The 22,695-nt window shown below is 47.1% G+C and overlaps 1 protein-coding gene across 3 annotated transcripts in view; it reads right to left on the bottom strand.

Moving 5' to 3' along the window:
• Positions 1–22,695, bottom strand: part of PHACTR4 (phosphatase and actin regulator 4) — a 61,729-nt gene that overhangs the window by 22,376 nt on the left and 16,658 nt on the right. For 2 of the 3 annotated variants that reach the window (XM_058856550.1, XM_058856549.1), the window contains exon 2: positions 17,666–17,712. In XM_058856550.1, the coding sequence (XP_058712533.1) occupies positions 17,666–17,681 (16 nt within the window). In that variant the 5' untranslated portion in view covers positions 17,682–17,712. Of the gene's footprint in view, positions 1–15,422; positions 15,522–17,665; positions 17,713–22,695 lie in introns of those variants that run through there. The other variant, XM_058856551.1, reaches the window with a different exon arrangement.

Genomic DNA, 22,695 nt, shown 5'->3' with positions numbered 1-22,695 from the left:
AGATCCAGCCACTTAGCTGCACAATCCAAATTATCAACACCCCTCGCTCCTTCCTCGCACCCAGCTCAGCAAGAGGAGAGAAAAGCGGAGAGCGAGGAGGAGGAGGAGGAGGAGGAGAGCAGAGCGCTCTTCTCGGGGATGGGCTTGGAGAATCCACACACGGGGTGTCACCTCCCTGAATGGGACTGAGGAATTTACAGCCTACCTGTGCCAGCTGAACACAAACCAAGGCAGTCAGGGATGAGACAGCCGCTCTCTAAGTGCTGTGGGAGCTGCATTACCCCCAAGCAAAGGGAATTTCAAACACAGCCTGAGCTGATATGCATCTAGCCAAATATATAATAAAAATACAATTTCATGCAATTCCCCTCTCCACTAAAGTTACCAGGAAGCGTGTCTTCTCACGTAATTTAAATTTAACAATGGAAAATTTAAATTTAACAAGGAAAGTAAAAGTTTAGTTTCTATTCATGTGTCACAGCTTGATGGTTAAGGTAACAAACATCCCCCTCAGCCATCTGTCTCACAAGAAAAGCTCTCCAAAGTTTAAATAAGTCCATTTGGATTCCTTAATTTATCATTAAAATTTGGGTTAGGACTTCTGTGAACCTACAGCTCTTTTTCCCTGTACACCCTACAACAGAGGAGAAGGAAAATCTTTAAGCATCCAGAAGCTTAACCTTAGTTGAGGGAAAAAGGAAAGCAATTTTCAAAAAAATACAGGAATTTGCTGCAGCATAAAAGGGATTAAAATCAGGAACCTGACCCCATGTGACACATCTAGGTTAGCTTTTCTCCAGTGCAGGAGAAGTTTTAAACAACAGGATTTTCTGCAGCGCTCAGCGTCCATGTCCCTGTCGGGCCAGCAAGAGGAGGACTCCAGTATGACTGGATACGACCCAGGCAGTGATGCCAACAGGAAAATCTTCTATTCTGGGAAACAACCAGACCCAAGATTGTCGATTTAGGCTGGTGCAGCTGGGAACAATCAATGCTGCACACTGCCCAGAGCAAATGCCGTGGGATTGCTGCTCCCAGCCACATGGATGGGGGGAAGCAGTGCTACAAAAACATACCCCAAAACAGGGCAAGGGGTAGCTCAGCTCCACCTCTGAGAGGAAAAGTGCAAATTCTGGCCCAGAAAACAGAATGCCAAAACATATTCCTGCCTCAACTGCAGCCTGAGGTCAGAGATGAGAGCAGCTCCTAAGAAACCATCTGCTTTCAGAGGGCTTTGTTTCACTACTGGGGATAAATACGGGACAAAGCAACCTGCCCTAGTCCCACTGGGCATCCAGGATAAAGGAAAACCCACATTTCAAGCAAGGAAGTGTAATAATTGGCAAAAATTCCCATAATAATGAGAAAGGCAATCTGACTTTGCTGCACAGCAACCAGAAGAAACCAGAGCAACTGTTTTACTCCTCAGGGACAGGTGACAAATTTTTTGAGATAAAAAACTTGGAATAGCAAAGAGCTTTCTAAAGGAGAGCAAAATGGGAAACAGCTGATTGCCCCTTGACGTTTCCTTTTAAAATATACTAACAAAGAACCGCCAGTTACATGTAATTTTTCTGTGATTTAAGGAGAGGCAGATGTCTGAAATAAAAAAAGACAGGCAGTAAACACTCAAACATGGGGTACATGGCCTTCTTCTGAAGTTTCATTTCCTCTCCATCCAGCCCAGCATCCCATTAAACCCCTGGCATTTCCATGTTAATAATCTGTTTATATACATTGTAAAAGAAACTCTTCTGGATTGTTTCCCTTTAAAATCTAATGAAAGCCATAATGAGCCCAATATTAACTCCTCTAATAAAGCCGGTGTTGTTCACATTTCAGTTCACACCGACGTGAAATGCTACATTCACCCACGGTGACTCAAACATTTGTGTTCCATGATTCAGCCACAAGAACATTAAAAAGGACTCCGGCATTATCCCATCCCTGCCGGTGGAGCTATTTCAAACCAGCGATACTGGGCGTTTTCCTTCAGAGCTCATCAGCAGAGAGTCAGCAGGAGCTCCAGGGCCTCTGAGGCTCTTTCACTGTGGGAGATGCACCACTGAAATCCTCACGCAGGGACCACCTCGCTAGGAGGGCAGCAGGGAGGGGAAAAAGCGGCAGCACCACAACTCTGGATGTGTTTCATCGAATCATGGAATGGTTTGGGTTGGAAGGGACCTTAAAGTCTATCTCATTTCACCCCCTGCCATGGGCAGGGAGACCTTCCACTAGACCAAGTTACTCCAAGCCCTGTCTAACCCAGCATGGAACACTTCCAGGGAAAGGCAGTCACAGCCTCTCTGGGAAATCCATTCCACCCCCTCACAGGGAAGCAGTTCTCCCCAGTATCCCATCCAACTCTACTCTCTGTCAGTTTGAAGCCATTGTCCCTTGTCCTGTCACTCCAGGCCCTTGTAAATGGTCTCTCTCCACCTTTGCTTCAGGTACTGAAAGGCCACAATTAGGTCATCCCAGAGCTTCTCTCCTCCTTCTCTCTGAACAACCTCAGCTCCCCCAGCCTTTCCTCACAGGAGAGGTGTTCCAGCCATCTGATCAGCTTGGTTTCACCACAGTGTTTGTTTTCAGCTTTGGAAGAACAAGAAAATGAGAAAAATCTTATATGCACACATAACAGCTCTGGCTGCCTAGAGAGATGAACCTGTCTGGGCTCCGACACCGAGCGTGCTGGAGGAGCCACTAACGAGGGCAGCAGGGCAGGGGGGACAGGCAGCAGACACCAAGGAGTCACCCTGAAAAAATGAACACAATGTGACGCTCTTCCTTTCTCCTCACATGGAATGAAAAGCTGGTCTGGAAGTGGAAAATGGGTTATTTATAAGGCAGCTGGCATCACATTGTTTGGGTCCTGCAGACTTTGATGGTTCAGATGAGACAAATGGGAACTAACTGCTCCTACCCCACATGACTTCCTTCACACTTCCTTTCCAAGAGGGAAACTCCTATTTCCCAGAGCACTCCGGTTAGTCAGCACAGTGCTCCACCTCAGACAGCGAAGGGCAGCGGGTCCAGCACGCCAGGGACTTGATGCCACCACCCATGTGCTGGTGTCAGGGAAGGTGAGCATGCCGTGTCCCACAGCAGTCCAGATGCTGACCATGATGGAGCACAGCCAGAGGAAGAGATTGCTGTGCCAAGGAGCCGACTGACAGCACTTCCAGCCCCACCTTTGGGAAGGTGAGGCCGTGCTCCTGGAAAGCCCTGTGGCCGCAGCAGGTGGCTGGAACACAAGGAATCACTTCATTGTCACAGGGAACAGGCTTAAAAAATTGTAAATTAAACTGGGCTTTGGGCCCAGAGGAGCTTAAGGCAAAAATATCCCCCAGCCTTGTTTACCAGAGGAAATACAACTTCCATTGGAAGCAAGTTTTAGCCAGTACTAGAAAAGTCTCACCATCAATACCTCCTCACCACTCCCTGCAATTACAACACAGGCCAAGTATTTTCTTGTTTACTAGTGAGGGAATGCTGAGGAATGTCATCTTGACAAAATTAAAGATTCAGTCACATCTTGGCTAACTTGACTAACCCTAATTTGATCACTATGTTGATTCATGGCTTTGCCATCTCGAGGCAAGGGAAACTCCAAAGCTGATGAACAACTTTTTGGAGCACCTTGAAGCAGCATTAAAAGAAAGTCTGGTCAGAAGCCAAAGGAAGCACACATATAGGATACATTCCAGCAAAGCATCAGGCATTAGAAAAGCATCAGCATGTTCCCAACAGGGAAGCATTAAGAGGCAGGATACCCATCTGCCACTTCCAGCTACATTATTAGGAACACATTAAGCAAAAACATGGAGGAGAAAATTACATTAATTATTGCATTGTTTAGAGAAGAAACAGGAATGGCATTTAGCTTAACTCGTTTAACCCTCTCCTGTAGCAAAAACTCAAGCTACTCAGAGAAAAATGTATAAACTGACATCACCTGAGGCTCGCCACTTCAAAACACAGGGATGAAAAAGTCAAAATATATTTCCCCCCTTCCAAAGCACTGTCCAGCACGAGCTTTTAGGGCTGGCCCAGCACAGCACACAGTGCTCTTCCCAGGCAAGTGGCTGCTGCACAGTTACATCCATCACAAACCACCTTACAGGACAAACATAACTCGTAAGACTTTACAGCTTTGTGCAGACATTATCCAACATAAACAAGTCCTCCAGCAGAGTAAGTACATCTATGCCACTTAAACAATGGGACAAACTCTTAAGCATAACACTGGAAACTGCAAGCTAACAGCAAGAATATCAGTAAACATGAAAACTCTAAATTCAGATTAAATTGCAATTAACCCTAAGAGGTAGGACTATATTTAACTCTAAATTAGTCTTCAGTGTATAGGTCAAGGTCCACAGACTCATGATCCCAAATTTCTCTTCCTACCTCTAATCCTTCAAGACGTCAAACTTCAGCTGCAAGCCTCTCTGCCCACAAAGTAACTGAAAAAGGCAGCAAGATTTCTCTGTAGAAGTTGTTTCCTCTTTTAAGCCTTTCACAAAAGTCTCAGTAAATGCATTTGCTCTTCATACCCAAAGCTGAAACTGCAGCAAAAACACCTTTGCTCTGCCAACCCAATGGGCTTGCAGCAGCTGCGCCGCACCAATAATCCAAATTATCCTTCAACACCTCCAGCTCTCCAGTCTGAAGCAACATTTTTTTCCAAATTACTGCACAAGACAGGCAGTGCCAGGGTATCCTACCGCCCCTCACTTGCCTGGCTCTGCTCAGGCAGACTTACAAAAGCGCCTTGGTTTAGTTTTTGGGGAACACCCAATTTCCCCACCGCACCTGCTCTGCTTTAATTATTGACTAGGCGAGGAACTCCTGATTAAAATGCAAGGCAAGTCTGGCACACAACCTCAGCTTCTGATCATCTCCTGCAGATACAGTTGGAAGAGAAACCCAAATTCCCTGCCACAATTCAGGAATTAAAAGAAAGGGTGGATCAGTTTCAGTTGGGGCACTTAAATTTAGCAAAGAAAATACTTTTTGTACCCTTGCAACTGAAAGGTCTCGTAAAATTTGAAATTTTAAACCACAGCTTTAGGTTCACACACAGAGAGAAGGTTTAAAAGCTTCCTTTCAATTGTACTGTGTTTTTATAAGCCACTTCTGCCAGAGTAAATCTAACAGGTAATTACAGGTCTGACCTCCTTCTATTGCACAAATATGCCTTTAGAAACAATGTGGATAAATATTTGCCCAATACAAGAAGACAACTCCAAGAGGAACCATTCCAGTTTATCAACTCTGTGATTCATGTTGATACAAGCTTTATTCTCTATTTAAAGAACAAGATAACGTTTGTGAAGAGCATCTGCCCCAATCATGTTTCATAGATCTACCATGGGCCACCCTAAACAGTGGCATGGCCAGACCTCAGGTCACACCCAGACAAGAGCCATGGAGTGAACCTCAACTCCAAATACTGACCCTTGCTCCACCACCAAGGTATCTCTGAGCAGCAGCAAGGCTGAAGATGGGAACATGATGAGTACAACATTGCTGCTAACGTGAATAAAGCAATGCTGGGGTTTTGCTGTGTAACATCCCATTCTTCCCCTTTGGAACTGGGGAGAGAATTATGGAAGCCCAAAGGAGCTGAAAACAAAATAAGAGGACTCCACCTTGTCCCCTTAGGGTTATCCTGAAATCCCAGTCCCAGATGCTCCTGGTTTTTGCCAGTACCAAGAGAACTTGGGAAAACAAGGCGGTGGCAGCCACAGGCACCAAGAGCCATCCAGGAAGAAGGCACAAAAATCAGACAGGATGACTGTGTCCCAAACCATACAGACCTTGGGTCCCCCAAACCAAACGCTGTTTACGCATCACACTGACTCACACAGTGCAGGGACAATGCCATGGAAATTGTTTACAGTGTCAAGGTCATTTCATATAATTAAAGGAAACGTCAAGAGATGAGATAACACCAACAGTTCTGAAGGTACAGCTAATCCTAACCTTGTAGAAAACTATTTCTCCCTGAGTTGGTCCCCCTCTTGCAGAAACAACCCTTCACACATTCCCAGATTCCTCATTTCACCTCATTCCCTTCATCCTGTGTCTGTAGAGCACCGGCAGTAGCCTTATGTAGGAGTAAGCAGCACCACACCAGAACAGTAGCTGAAAATCGTTCACAAGACTCAAATAATGCCCCCCTCTCCTCCGTCTTGGCAGGGCTGGACGTGGGGCTGCTGTCGGAGCACTGCCACAGGCACTGCTGCCAGCAGGAAATGGGGTTCAGTTCACAGGATCACAGAAGAGTTGGGGCTGGAAGGGACCTCTGGAGATGTCCCAGTCCAGCTGCCTGCCCAGGCAGGGTCACCTGGAGCAGGTGGCACAGGAACACGTCCAGGTGGGTTTGGCACAGATCCAGAGAGGGAGACTCCAGCCTCTCCCTGGGCAGCTGTTCCAGGGCTCTGCCACCCTCAGGGAAAGAAGTTTTTCCTCATGTTGAGGTGGAACTTGTGTTCTAGTTTATGGCCATTGCTCCTTGTCCTGTCCCCAGGCACCACTCTGATACTCCTCAGAAATACTTCATGGACTCACAGAATGTTAAGGGGCTGGAATGGACCTCAGAGATCATCCAGTCCCAATCCCCCTGCCCTGGGCAGGAACACCTCCCACTGTCCCAGGTTGTTCATTGATAGGATCCCCTCTCAGCCTTCTCCAGACTACCCAGGCTCAGCTCCTGCAGTCTCTGCTCACCAGAGAGATGCTCCAGGCCACTTACCTCTATGGCCCTCACTGGACCCTCCCCAGCAGCTTCTTGTCTTTCTTACACTGTGAAGACCAGAACCAAATACAATAAATTAAAGCAGGGCAGCAAGAGCTGTGAGCACAGCCCAGCACAGCCACCATGACCATCAAGGAGGGGCTCAAACCCTCCTGTTGGAACGGCCCAGAGCTCAGCAGGAATGAGCTCCTCAAATATTTACTCGCCCTCCCAGAAAAATTCTGCAGAATTATATAACAGGACTATTTCAAGTATGTCAGCTAGCAAGCTCCCAGCCAGCCTAATAGGAGCTGCAGTCCCACCTTCACTCAGATGCTGATAACCACACACCAGAAGGATGGGCAGAGGAGAATTCACCCCTTTCCTGCCCAGGGCAGTCTTTGAGAGCCTCACACCTGAGTTAAACACTTTGAGATACAGGCTGGGAACAAAGAATGATGTGATGGCAGAGATCAGGCAGCCAAAGAGCTCCACTCTACATCCCATGGCTCTGTGAGGCACTTCCCAATGCTCAAAAAAGGAACGCTGCTGACTAGGGAGAAAGATCTTACAGGTATCAGTAAAAACTCCCCACTGCGGTATCCACCAAAATCTACCTCCTCAAAATCCAGAATATGCCAGACTGAGCAGCACCAAAACTCAAGTTCAAAGGTTTTCAGCTTGCAGGAATATACAAGAAATTCAAAGATAAGTCACTGAGAAAATCAGTGGAAAACATCTCAATTAACTAATTTATCAAAGGTCTGTGCCTCCTCCGTATTCTGGGAATGAAAAGTGGCTCCAATACGCAGAAGAATATTCTTCCGGATTTATAGCAAGGATACCTTAGAGCAAGTGTGTGGCATGCAAAAATTATGGTGTATAAACACAAATATTAAACTGTTTCTTTGTGCACTTTGGGTTTGAAAACAACCCAAAAGTTCATTTCCTTTGAAATCAGGAATTTTCTCTTGTGCTGAATTCCCATGTCAAAAAGCTTGCAGAAAGTGCTGACTCCTTTGCTGTGAGAATTATCCCCCGAGGTCCCTAGAATTACAGGCTAGTGCTATGCCATCTAAACCTGTCACCTTATCAACAGCAAGGCTGGCTGGCCTCTGGGCACTTAAACTGGTCCAAAATCCCAGGTGGCCCCTCAGCTACACCAGCCCCCACATCCTCTGGGTGTCTTCTTTGAGACAGCCCAGATACTTTGTCATTAGCAACCCTGAAGCCTGTTTCTGCAGTAAATGAGTTCCTTGGATCTTCCAAAACAATTCTCACCTTCCTCAAGGAAACAGAAAAAAATAAAAATAAAACCTCACCAAAAAACCTACAGTTTTTAACAAGATCAGCCCCTAAAAAAAAAAAAAGAGAGAATCAAAGCTTGGAAACTAAAAGCTGACTGATCCTTTAATAACAGAACTTTCCTGTATTTATGGAAATTTCTGGTTTGGCACAAAAACATCTGCCCATTTAGTGGGTGTTATAAGTATCACTTCTGTGCTCCAAGAGGCCTGGTTTAGTGGTAAATTAGCAGACAAACACATTTTCCATGACTTTGAAACCCAAATTCTAGTTCTCACTGGGATGGAGGGCTTCACCTCTCCATTGTACATGGTCGTCTCGAGTCACTGTGTTTTGTGCTGCTGAAATCACTGTTGGAGCTTGAGCTGGCACCAACACTGTTCCAGCTCGTTCAAACCCTGCATGGAAGTCAGGCCAGGACAGCCTGGAGAGCTGTGCCCAACAGGAAAATAACCCCTGTAATGACCACAGCCAACGACTGAACATGCACTATGGCTCTTCCATCCTCCTTACAGGATTTTGATTCCTGGGTTTTTCTGACAATGGTTACCTTGCAATTCCTCCAACTGCTTAAAACCAAGCTTGAGATAATCCCTTTTAAGCACCCCACCAATTACTTGTGTTTAGAACAATCACCACAAGCTATCATGGAAGCAAAATATGATTTTCCAGCCAGAAGTAATTATTCTCTGCAAGTATGACAGCCCAAAATAGTCTCCATCACAGAATGGCATCATCTCTCTCAATGGCAGATCCTCAATGCCAGGAAAGTGTGACATAGGGAAGTCTGCTTGTGAACTTGTCCTTATTCATCAGTTCTTTTCCTAAACATCTATTTAGGGATGGGGTCTATTTAAGGGATCCTTGCTATAGAGGAGTGAATGGCTTCAGGAAGCAACATCGCCAAATTCATTTTTAAAAAAAGTAACCCAGTACTGCTGCAACACACTGCCCCAGACACCACCTCTAGGAAGGCTGATCAATAATTTACCCTGAAAAGGAACATAAGAAAAAGCCCTGAACAGAGCAAGGGTGCCAGACTGATTCACATAATCCCATTAGAGTTATCCAGAGCACTCAGTTTGCTCGGTATCTGAGAGATAACAGGATTAACTTCATGTTCAACATCATTTCAACCTAATAATTGCAGAATCACTCCTACAGCCGTAATGTCATTGATTCAGCAGAGGATTCCCATCATCCCACCACAGTCCCAGCCTTAAAAGCCCCTTCATTAGCATCAGCATCTCAAGTTAATTACTTGGAGAGATTTTCTTTTCCTCTCCCAAAGCAAAATGTAACTTAACCCCTGCAACCTACAATGCTTGGGCTGAACCAAGTCCTGCCTTCCCTGCAGGAAGGGATCCTGTTTACTTTACTAATCACCAACTCAGTTTCCAAGATTTAATGTTAAAACCAAAGAGCTGGAGCGGGGGGAAGGGCAGTTTTTTCATCATTGTGGTTGAATTTCAACAAAAAACAGGACAAAGGCTGGTTACAGTCCTCTCAAAGATCAAGGTTCAGCCTAACTCTGCCTTTCTGGGGAGAGGGGGTAGATCTGCTCTCTAAGAGCATAGCGACAGCCAGCTGGGATCACCACAGAGCCTCCAGGGGAGATTTTCCTTGCCAAGCCATTACTTAGCTCAGCTTGCCTTGGAAACGAGTCCCTTAGTGCAGTGGGGCTGGGGAAGGAAAGGGAAAGCACACAAAGCAAAGACAGAGCTGCTTCCGCCCATGTGGGGGAACAGAGCACGGGAACCAGGACGGATTTTTAGAGGGGACTTTTTCATGGAGTGCAGAATACTATTAAATTCTACCTTTCAAGTGCAGTGGGAGGCTGTGCTATAGCAATTAGGCCAGTATTGTTATGCTGGCACTGAGCCTGACGTGGTGCCCAATCGGATCCCACTGCACTGCCTATGAAAGCCAATGTCCACAGCCACTGCTTGATTGCACCGTCATGATTTGTCTCTTTTACCCCCCAAAAAAGGGGAGGGAGGAGAGGGGGGAAATCTCCTACAGAAATGCAATTCACAAAATTCTAGAATGCCTTGAGTTGAAAAGGACCTTCAAACTCATCTCATTCCACTCCCTGCCACTGCCCACTATCCCAGGCTGCTCCAAGCCCTGTCCAACCTGGCTGGGACACTGCCAGGGCTGGGGCAGCCACAGCTTCTCTGGACAAGCGGTGCCAGGGCATCGCCACCCTCACAGGGCAGGATTCCTTCCCAACATCCCAACCATCCCTGGCCCCTGGCAGCGGGAAGCCATTGCCCGTGTGCTGTGCCCGTGTCCCCGAGTCCCCCGGTCCCCGTGTTCCCCCGTGTCCCCCGGTCCCCGTGTCCCCCCGTGTCCCTCCGTCCCGTGTCCCTCGGTCCCTGTGTCCCCCCGCGTCCCCCCGGTCCCTGTGTCCCCCGGTCCCCGTGTCCCCCCGTGTCCCCCGGTCCCCGTGTCCCCCCGTGTCCCCCCGTGTCCCCCCGTGTCCCCCCGTCCCTGTGTCCCCCCGTGTCCCCCCGTGTCCCCCCGTGTCCCTCCCCCGTCTGAGCCCGGCCCCGGCCGGTCCCGCGCGCCCTCTGGCGGCCCCCGCGCAGCGCTGCGGGGCTCGGGGCCGAGCTCGGCGGAAAGAGCCGGCAAAGGGCCGGCAAAGGGCCGGCAAAGGGCCGGCAAAGGGCCGGCAAAGGGCCGGCAAAGGGCCGGCAAAGGGCCGGCAAAGGGCCGGCAAAGGGCCGGCAAAGGGCCGGCAAAGGCTCCGGAGCAGCGGCCGGGGGAGCCTGCAGAGAGGGAGGCTCGGGGGGACCTTTTTGCTCTCTCCAACTTCCTGAGAGGAGGGGGCAGCCAGGCGCCGGTCAGGCTCTGTTCACAAGGAACAGGGCACAGCACGGGAGGAAACAGTGTCAAGTTGTGCCACAGAAGGTTTATATTGGATTTTGGGGAAAATCCTTCACCAAAGGGCTGTCGGCCCCTGGCACAGGCTGCCCAGGCTCATGGTAGAGTCCCCATCTCTGCAGGGATTTAAAAGCCATGTGGATGTGGCACTAGAGAACAAGGGTTAGTCGTGGCCCTGGAAGTGCTGCGGGAACAGCTGGACTTGAGGATCATGGTGAGCTTTTCCATCCTGAAGGATTGATTCTGTGGTAACGAAACTGCACAGCTGAGTTAGTCCAATGTACAAAGCTCTACCTTACACAGCCTTAAGACTAGCTCTAATAGGCACCAGGATCCCTGGCAGAGCCTGCATCTGCAAAGCTCAGCTCAGAACCCGCACAGCCTGAGCACCCCCTCAGGCTGAACAGATCTGTACTTGGAATTTAGCAACTCCTATAAATGTTATTCTTCATGTGCCAGGGAATACAAATTTATCATAACTCTGACACTAAATCCTTTTGAAGTCTTGAAATCTCTGCTTCACAAAACGAGACAAACCCACACTGGGTTGAAGAGCCATGCTCTCCCAAAGCAAGTCATGGTTCTCCATTCATCCACACAGCTGGTTGTGACCAACCTGTAAAAAAGCCAGCTCCTGTCTCTGGTTTCTTGTTTGTTTCAGGAGATAAAAGACACCTTCAGCAATCAGAGCCAGGGCTCCTTTCCAAGACAAAAGAGAACCAAGCAGATAAAGTGGTGATGTCAGCAGTGACAACATCCAAATGTTCACACTGGGACTGCATCTCAGGACCAGCCCGAGGGCCTGGGAGTAGCTTTGTCAAGCCAACAACTCAACTAACACTATTTACAGCTCACAAAGGCAGCGAGATAATGAGAACATTCAGTATTTTGTTTTTAAAAGGCCAGGTTTGCCACTCAGCCTGGACACATTGCTCCTGTGTGAAGAAACAGTAATAACAAAAAAATCACATTTATACTAAACCTGCTTGTCTCTGGTTCCCAGCAGGCTTCTCTTCTACTCCCAACCCTAATAAAAACAGCTACTAAAATCCCTGGACAGAATTCACAGGCAGTGTTCCAGGAGCAAGGTGAATTTAAGGACCAATAAGTTAAAAAAGAAAACTAGAAACTCTGGAAACCTACTGCCCTGCTCTGTGCCCTACTTACTGAGCCCCAGGAACTCCACACTCACTGTTTCACAGCAACTCACCCCGATTACCCAGAGGATTGACCACATGTCCTACAAGGTCTTATTTCTTCACACAAGGAATAAGATTGTTCAATTCTGTCATGAAGCACTTCAGCAAACGACATTTCTCACTCAACATCAACCTTTGCCACTATCTTGTCCCAGCCAGCCTGGAGACCGAAGCATCTCCACCCCAGCACATCCAAAGGTGAGCCAGGAAACCACAAAACCAGCAGAATTAACCTCTGCTTTCCCCCAGTCAGAGATATGGCAACAAACTACAAGACCACTTAACAGCTTCCAAAGTCACTCAAAATGGGGTGTCACAGAATTACAAGGTCTCTGGCAGGTCAGCAAATAATCTCTGTAAAACATTTGGCTGGTAGCTCAGGAGGGAAAGGCAGCAAGAGTTCAGACACCTTCTCAAGTTGTTTGTGGAGGAATTATTGGGTATTAATTTTCAGAAATGCCACGCTAACTAGATGAATGGCTCAGCTGAACCACTTGCAAATACAGCAGGCAGAAAAACAGCTCTGACATGCCATCAAGTGCCCCAAGCACCCTGACAGCACTCAGTACATTAATTACACTAAGAATTAGAACAAATTTAAGAACAAAAGGCTGTCAGGATAATGTCCCAAAGTATTTTTGCTAACCCCTCAAGTGCACTCAACTTATCTACAGTAATGCTTTCAGGTAGGTAAGGAAATCCTCTATGCTGCACCTTGTTTAAAAGTCAAATGCTTTCCAGAGATCAGTTACCACCTCTGGTAACCTGCCTATGGAACAGTAGGAATTTGCCTTTCTACTTGCTTGCAAGTTAGCGCACATCAACTGCAATTAAGGGCTTGATCTCAGGCGCTCTGGCCACTTTGGTTCTTCTGGTGTGTCACACAGAGCTGTGTTACTGCTGCAAGCACAACATGCAGCATCTGAGTGAAATCACAGCTTCTGTCTTCCTGGAAGAAAAACTCATTCTTTTGTTCTAGAACAGACGTTATGAAGAGATTGCCACTGGCTACTTAGCAGCAACTGTTCTTCTCCAGCAGACCCGAGACGGTGACAGCAAAGCTCCCAACCCTGCAGTGCTCTGCACATCTAACGCAGCACACACCGCTGGCACTGACAGCCTGGCTTCAACAGAGACCTCAGAGCCCCTTCCAAGTGCCTGAAGGGGCTCCAGGAGAGCTGGAGAGGGACTGGGGACAAGGCATGGAGTGACAGGACAAAGGGGAATGGCTTCCCACTGCCAGAGGGCAGGGATTTAGATCTTGGGAAAGAATTCTTCCCTGTGAGCCCTGGCACCAGTTGCCCAGAGAAGCTGTGGCTGCTCCATCCCTGCAAGTGTCCAAGGCCAGGTGGACATGGCTTGGAGCAACCTGGTCTAGTGGAAGGTGTGTACCCATGGCCCTCCCAGCCCAAACTATCCAATGATTCTATAATGGTTCCCATAATGGTTTAGAATCTCTGAGCATCTGAAGGTATAGCTCTGATTTTTGGGGATAAAGATGGGAATCAGGCAGACAGCCATGTATCCTGCTGGGAAAATGCAGCAGAGCTGGTGGGATAAGAACCAAGTATTCACGTTTTCAGCCCTTTCCTCTACTCAGACTATATTTGGAGTCCAAATCTCCAGAAGCAGCAGATTCATATCACACTGGTTTATTTCTGAGGCATGTAACCCAGGAGTCAGCTTAGATGCTAAAACAAATTACTTCTTTGTTTGCAAAGGTGAAGGACTTGAAGAGTATTTCCTATTTTTAGGAATAAAAGAACTGGGAAAAAAGTAGCACAGCAGGAGATAAAGAAGATGAAAGTCAAAGGGGATGAAAGTCAGCATGGAATAAAGCAGTAGCTGCAGAAGATTCTTAAAGCATCCATAAACTTAGTATTCCAGAAGCTTTCTAAAAAATCAGCTTTGGGTAACAGCCTGTGTGTGCAAAGGCTACTTCACTAATTTCTTCAAATGTTTTACAGTCGTCCCACAGAAATTTAGACCTTTTAGGGACTTAAAGGTTCATCTCAGAATACCTACAGAGGAAGTGTGTGAGCATAGGCAGGAACTCAACAGAGTGCAAAGTACAGGAGGTCAAAGGATACAACAGCAAACACTTCCCATGAAAAGGCATCCCATGCTCCCTCTGAACCTGTTCATTAATGATTGCTCATTCCCAGGCAAGTGAACTGCAGGTCTGCTCTCCCCTGACGTCGATCCAACACAGCAGCAGAGCTTTCAAGGAACCATGTTCTGCCAATCACAAAGCTTCCACTGCAATATTTTGCTTTTTAGATCTCCCAGACTTACAGACAGATTAAATACTAGATAGAACACAATCCTTTGACCAAGAAAAAGCTCCAAACCTAGCTCAGATCATGGTAAGGTGAGTGAGTGGTCTTTGGGAGGTGGCTTGGGTAGTGACAGCACAGGCAGCAGATGAACAGCAAAAATAGTGTGATCCTTCACCACAGGAAGGATATGAAGAAGGGAAAGGCATCCCAGAGACATTTCCCTTCAACAGATCACTTGTGTAGGTGGGAAGCTTGAGGAAGCTTGGCCTGGCAGCATGTGTATATTTAGATTTCATTTATTCTCCCCCTGCAATCTCCATCCTCCCACTGGTTTCTCCAGGGCAGCACTGTCCCTCCAGCAGGGGCCATGTGGGGCTGGCATCACTGCAACAACCAGCACCACCTCCCATCTCCTCACAGAACAGTGCAGGCTCCCCCACTTCAGAACCTCCTCCATCTCCACGCCACTGCAACCTCAGCAATTCCTACAATCCTAAAGCAAATGCCAGTGACGCAGGCACAGCCTACAGGGAAAGAATCCAGCTTTAGGTCCAGCATTAGTGAAAAGCCAAGACATGTGAGGCTGCCCTGGCTGTGACACACCCCCCCTGCCCCCAAATTTACTGCAGAGAACTGATGTAAAATCATAGAATCCCAGAATGGTTCGGGTTGGAAGGGACCTCAAAGTTCATCCAATCCCACCCCATACCATGGGCATGGACATCTTCCATTAGACCAGGTTGCTCAAAGCCCCGTCTAAAGTGGCCTGAAATACTTCCAGGGATGGGGCAGCCACAGCTTCTCTGGGAAATCCATTCCAGTCCCTCACAGGGAAGAATTTCTTCCTAATATCCAATCCAAACCCACCCTCCTTCAGTTTAAGGCCACAGGTGGCAACTCAACCTACAGTCACTTACTCAGGGCCATTTCCCTAAGTTTGCCAAAGTTTCTGTGTACTCTTCTCTATTCTTAACTCAAGGCAGGGTTGTGAGCAAATTTTAAGCTGCATACCTGTTCTAGAATACCATGTATGGACAGTTCTGAAACTTCACTGCAGCTGCCTGGAGACCTGGCTTCCACTCGTCCTCACGGATGAGCATGAATTAATATCTGAAGACAACAGCAAATTTCATTTTTAATTAGCCAGCGCAGTCAGCCAAGGAAGGCTCCCCCACCCACCCATGGCTGGCAAAGCCTGACAGCTCAAAAGGATTTACGCTTCTCTGTGCACTCCCAGCTGCCATTCCAAGCACACCAGCCATGCAGCACTGTGAGTGCAGTTCATATCCAACCAGCAAAGGACACCAATGCATCCAAGGCACCAGGCTTGAAGGGAACAAAGGGCACAGACTGGGACTTCAGCTCAGCTCCATCTTACTTCATCTCTGGGATCAACCCAGCAGTCCTGAGCTTAGCAGCACTTGGAGAATGAATATCCATAAAAGCAAAGGAATTTTAAGGAAATTATAATAAAAGATCCATCTGTTTATTCTGTCTTTAATACAGGCTCCTGGCTCCCAGTATGAAGGAGGTAACACATAAAGCTTCTCGACCAGCTGGGGAGGGTGTCTGCACATGCCAAGATCCAGTATGGACACTCCATCCTAAACAGGCATGCTCAAGTTCTTCAGAGGGAAAGGGGAAGTAACTTTACTTAAGTTGTCAAAATGCAAACAGAACGTAGAGCTTTTCACCTCCCAGGCCACCAGCAGTCATCAAAAGAGGGACTCTCAGAACCCTCAAAAGGCTCCAGCTCTGTGTCTCACTGATTTAGCCAAAAAAATGGGGCTCAACTGCACATGAAAAGGGACACAAAGTTTTGTGATGTGAACAGAGGTGGCTGGTGGCAGCCCCAGCACAGGCTGACTCCTGGTGAATAAGGAGAGCTCACCAAGCAAGGAATGGTTGGGGATGGGATGGACCTTGAATATCTTGTTCCCCTCCCTGATGTGGGCAGGGACACCTTCCACTACACCAGGTTGCTCAGAGCCTCATCCAACCTGGCCTTGATGTTGCTCACAGCCATCCCAGTAATTTGAGCTCTAGAGACTGAAAAACAGCCCTGACTAGGAGCTGCCACCTCCATAGGCACTGCTCCAGCCTCAGCTGCCAGTTCCACACTCACTTCACCTTCCACCTCCTCCACAAGTCATCATTTGCAATTAGTTTGCCACAAGCAAATCAGAAGGGAAAGCAATAACCACAGATGAAATGTGCACCTTACAGCCTGACAAAGAGGGGGGCACAGCAGTTCTTAGCACCAGGACTACAAGCACATTACACTTCTATGCAGGAGCTCTTGGCTTGCAGGTGATCCAGCCAGGCCACTGGGCTCCAACACACCAGCTCTACATGAAGCCAAAAACCGGCCTTTGTTTGCCTCACCAAGCACACTGCCCTGCTGACAAGTACAACCATTCCCAAAGTGTTTAAAATGGCATCACCTGACTGCATAGAATAACCTAGAAATATTATGTATGAGTTAGAAAACACCAACTGCAGCATCACAGTCCAGAAGATGTGAGATCAATATGCTGCATGGATACTGGTTTCCCACGGTGCAGGCAAGAGCTTTCATCTAAATCTCATGTCAATGGCAGGGAAAAAATGGGAATTTAACTCCTTTCTTGTAGCCATTTTAGGCAAACAGATGGAAGAGCTCTTCAAGGCAATCTCTAAGCCAAAAATCTGTGAGTTTTAGTTATAACTATATCCTTGCATCAGTGAAACCTACCAGCAATGAATCTGCTTGCTTCAGGGCAAGCGCTACACACTGCCTAAAGCAAGAGATTTATATTTTAATTAAAAAAAAAAAAAAAAATTAAAAAAATCCTGTATCTTCTGCAACACAGAGCAGCCTAAAGCAATAAATACAGAACAAGAACAACCAGGAGCTGATCCTCCTTTATGCCTTGCCATGTGCCTTGTTCAAACCAGCTCATTGCTCCTGGCCTCTTCCTTATTAAGAAAGGGGATGTTACTTGTTTTCGAGAACTTGGGATAGCCAGAAGACCAGTATTCCAGGTTTCACAGATGGGAGATTCCAAAAAAGATCTTCCATATGTACAGAGCTTCAGTCAGATCTGGTCCACACCACAAATACAGCTCATGCATCTGCCAAACTATTTTCTAATCACCTTCTACATTTGAAATGAAGACACCAAGTTTAAAGGAATCAAGTTCTTTATGATGCTTAACCAAGGAGGACAGGTCAGGTCCATAATCTGTGGCATGATATCTAAGACTGTACTCACCGGCGTTCTCTTCCATTTCTCTTGAACACTAGTGTCCGGAGAAATTCCTACAAAAACAGGAAACAAAGTCAACACACAAATTAAAATTCCAAGTGTGGAGAAAGCTCAGATTTAGTTTTATTTCTCTATCAGCTCTGCTCAGTCTACACAAAACCAGTGTGGAGGGAACCTAGAGCAGAAATCCTGCCCCAAGGTAGAAAGAGTGCGACATTGTCACCCCTCTTTGGAGACATCAGAAGCTTCTAATGACACACATGCTGTGATGGAAAGAAAAGGGAAACAAAAATTAAGGTACCATAATTACAAAGCAGCAGTATTTGTTCCCAGGGAAAACATTCCACATCTGCCTCTTCAGGAAGGGATGTGCTTGCTGTAAAAGGGAACAGCCTACTGCTTATCTAGCAAAGGCAGCACAGCACGTGCACAGGAAGTATTTCAGATGTCACACAGCATCAAGGCACTTCTGAACATACTGTGGGGGGAAAAAAATTTAAAAAAAACGAACCAGGATTTTAGTAGAAAAGCCAGTTTTTCTCTGGAGAAAGTTCTGAAATGAGGTGCCAGGGGAACTAAGTTTGGGGAAATTATGATGTGTCTTAATTTTGACAGATTCCACAGCATAGTAAAAACAGGCTCAGTATTTTAGAAAAAGGGAGTTTCTGTCCTCAAAATCTTGCAGTTCAAACTTAGACAACCACAACTGGACATGTCAGCAAGAACAGCATGGGGTGACTGGGGAAGAACTAAAAAATAAGGTTGTCCCAGTGCCGAGGGGTCAAAGCACAGCCCACTTCAGCCTAACCTTTTCCCCATGAAGCCCAGGCCAACTCATCACCTTTGCTCAAAGCAGCAAAGCATAGTTTGGTGGCTTTAGTTTAACATCAGATCAGCTGGTCATCTTCATGTGACAACTTGCTGACTGTGCAGCCTGTGCTCAGCTTGTTGAAGAGCACTGGAGCACCCCAGGGCTGCAGTGTCAGCAGAGACAACCACAACACACCATCCATGGAAGCTCTGCCACTGAGGCTTTTCAGCTTTGCTTTGCTCAGCTGTGTCGGGGAAAATGCCTCTTTGGATCAGACAGCCATGTTCCAGGCTACTTCTCTCTGATGCAGCTCGAATTCCATTGCAGTGATAATCCTGGAATGTGGGGGGAACACCCCAATAGAGCCATTAAACCCCCAAAAGATATATGGTGATCACAGCTTTACAGAGCTTAGAAAAGAGAACAAGTATCTGTACAGGCTTCTGGGCAGCAAATGAGTGGATCAAGAACATCAGAAGGTTTTGATTTCTGAGGCAGACAGCCACAAGTTGCTTAGGAAACACTCTCAGAATCCCTATAGCCTAATCCATTAACATTGTTAAAATACAGCTTTCACATGCATTTGGATGCATGGTTTGGTGCATCCACGTGCTGCAACAAGGACACCATTTACAGGAACTGGAATGAATAAACTAGAGAATCATTTAGGCTGGAAAAGCCCTCTAAGACGATTGAGTCCAACCATTAACCCAGCACTGCCGAGATGGCCCCTAACCCATGTCCCCAAGTGCCACATCCACATGTTTTTGAATACTTCAGGAATGGTGACTCCACCACTGCTCTGAGCAGCCTGTGCCATGGTTTGGCAACCCTTTTGGTGATGAAATTTTCCCTGATATCCAACCTAAAACTCCGTGGCACAACTTGGGGCTGTTTCCTCTTGTCCTGGCTCTTACTCCCCAGGAGCAGAGTCTGATCCTCATGTGCTCCAATCTCCTGCCAGGGAATGTTCCACCACAGAAGGCAGAAGAGCCACCATCCCTGCCTGCCCTTTCAAGCAAACCCTTCAGGGAAAGGAAAGCAGAAGGGAAACTGAAAACGCCACCTCAAAGCCTACTTGAACCTCAGCACAAACAACAGCAGCACTCCCGCTCCCCCAGAGCCACCAGGGAGCTGTGTTTAATTTACCTTTCAAGGGCATTCCTGCAGACTGTGCTGAGCTCTGCACACTACAAGGGGCACATTTGTGCCTGCAATACTAATCCGGGAGCCTGTCACTGCTGGACGCTCACTGTGCACACCAGAGACATCTGCCACTGCCTGACAGCACAGCTGGAAGCACCTCAGTCTGTGCTGGGAGGATCTTTCTGAGCAGAACACTAAATCCACAATATCTGGTTATTAACAGAACAAGCATAAAAGGCACACTGGGGAAAAGAAAGTGATGCCAGGGTAGAGGAAGAAGGAGCAGAGTCTGCACTCCTGCAGCATTGCCACAGGCTGCCAAAGCAGGAGTGCAGCCCCACCTGCACTGAGGAACAGGCACTTCTCACCAAAGAGATGGATCAAGAAGGGCAGATCCTACTGCCAGCGTTTACTATGACTGGCTAATTGGAAAGCTGTATTCTGGAATAATACTTGAGATAATCTACTCCACAGAATAGAAATTTGCTTTTATCCCCTACTGTCACAGGTTTCCCACCTACTTCTGAGAAAACTTGGATTTTTCATTTCCTCTAGCATGACATGCCACAGTTCCTCTGAATATTCATGTCCCGAATGCTCCCAACATTCCCTGGACCTGAGAGCTTGTGAAATCTCTGTTTCTGAAAGTCCTGTTGTGGCACAGCTCAGCCACGTTCAGTGCTCCGGACACTCCCCTGCCCCTCGCTACTCCGGCCACCACAGCAGCAGAACCGTGGTCTTTGTCTGCCTCGAGACTTCAAACACTCTACAGCTTTTCCCCCAGCTCTTTGTACCACTCTAAGAATTTATTGCTGTTCCACTGACCCGGCTCTGAACTCCCAGGTGATGGCTTTTTTCCAGCTAGGCAGCTAATACACACAAAATACAAAATGACGGTTTTGAAGCCATGCTGGAGTTTTCCACCCTATTTCTTCAGTCTTAACACACTCCCTGCTGCACAGGGAATTTTGTCTTTCCCAGCTCTGCCACATCCTCCCACAGCAATACAAACCAGCCCAGTTCCAGGCTTTGGACCTCCTCCCATGCCCTCCCCCTGATCCAGCAGCTGTGGGAACAGTCAAAGCTGACCCAGATGCAGACCAAGCACGTCCAGAGGCTGGGAAGGACAGGACCTCAACAGCCCCAGGTCAAACCACGACAAAGCCGCACACAGCGTGTCGCTGCTTGTTCCAGCCTCGGGCAATCCACATCCATGAACTTCACTGAACACCCCTTTACAGCCTCCCCCTTTCCTCATGGTCTCACTTTCAGCAGTCCTTACCCAGACCCCTGGAACATTAAGCATTCAGCTTCCTTCAGAATGAAGCTCATCAGCCGACCTCTCTGTCCTCACTGCTCATCTCCTCCAGTAACATGAACAGCGTCCTTCAAAAGACCACAGCACGTTTCCAAAAGTCCAACTAAAACCTAAGCCATCGTTGGTTGTTTTTCCCAACTAAACTAGAAAACTGACAACTCTTCGAAGCAGAAGTGGCACATTACTTCTCTGCAGTGGCTGCCAACAGGCTTGCCTTAGGCATGGAAAGGCAGTTTCCATGCTGGCTCAGCTCTAAATCACCATTCCAGAGAGGGACACGACAGCAGCTGGACAGCTACTACAGGGCTTTTACTGTAATGAGACAAAACCCAAGGCTGTCTTGGAATAAAAAGCATGTGGGGTAGAGAAAGGATGTTCTTATAACAGTTTGGAACTATATCCACCAGTTGGAGGGAAAGGGAAGGGTTAACACACACCCCCATAACTTGAGGAACATGGTCCTGCATTAATAGAGACCATGACCCATGAAATTAAACAAGCTCACCTGACAACTCCCAGATGATTTTTCATTTTGACCTAATATGGGGCTACTAACAGCCAATAAACAAATATTGTATTATCACTCATTATGCCACTTCAATCCTTTGCTTTACACTATTTGAAAGATTACATTACTGCAGCAGCATCCAGAAGGCTCCCACAGGGGCAGATGACAAGAGCCCAGCAAAGGGTTGATGCTGCCCACAACAGCTCACCAAGAAAAAGTAGACACCAGGAATAAGGCCAGCTGGGAGATGGAGGCACAAAGCAGCCTCCTCTTCATCACATAGAGAATATCCTGAGTCTTCCTCCCTGATTTGCCAAATTCCACTCAAATGGTTGATCCAAGACATCAGGACTCTCCCCAGCTGCAAATGTTTCTCAAGGGCCAGAGTTACAAACCCTCCCCAGCTAGCCCAGGGATCTGGCTGCCCACTCCTCTTTATAAAAGCAATTTTAAAAATAAAATCTACATTTTATTCTCTCACCAATAATTACTCCTTCCAGGAAGACAGATGAGAGGATTTTTGCAAAGCTGAGATAACTCCACCTAATGCCATGGGTCTGTTGGCCATGAAGCTCCATCAGGTCCTCAGGGGGATGGCTAAAGAAACTCATTTTATCTGCCAGCAAGATTAAGAGCATGGTAAACAATATTAAAATTCTGTTCTACAAAGCAGAACACCTCAACAGCACCAAACTGTTCTCCCAAGGGACAGATTACAGCACGGGTGCACAACTGGAGTTTAGGTACTACAAAGGAAATTCTTAAAAAGCCTAAATAGATCAACCATGCCAAATGCCCTAGTACAGATTACAAAACAAAGTGGAAAGGCAAATTAACCTCTTGTTAGACAGAGTGGTACAAAGAGGAAGACATGCACAAACCCCTTTTCAAGCCAGGGAATGCCAAAAAGCACATATATTTTTCTGACTGTCTGAAAACAAACCAGCTCCACCTGAAAGTCTTCGTTTGCTCATGTCCTTCAATTATATGGTTCAAACATCATTTGCCGGTTTCTACAAATTGCTGGAACTACAAATGCTGGTTTCAAAATCCTCTGAGCAGCCTCAGCTGACCCAGTTTGTTCTGCACTAATCACACACTGAGCAGTGGAGAGGTCAGCTGGAGGGAAATCAGAATATTCCTCCTCAATAAAACCACAAAGATTAAATCCAGTTCTTCTGCAGCCTAATCTGGCAACATGTCAATTAACAGGGTGCACCATTAATTAACAGCCCAGCAATTTTCCTCTCTTT

Source organism: Poecile atricapillus, chromosome 24 (genome assembly GCF_030490865.1).
Source record: "Poecile atricapillus isolate bPoeAtr1 chromosome 24, bPoeAtr1.hap1, whole genome shotgun sequence".
NCBI classification, from domain to species: Eukaryota; Metazoa; Chordata; class Aves; order Passeriformes; family Paridae; genus Poecile; species Poecile atricapillus.
The sequence above is the reverse complement of the archived record's forward strand: the minus strand, read 5'-3'. Positions and strand labels throughout refer to the sequence as shown.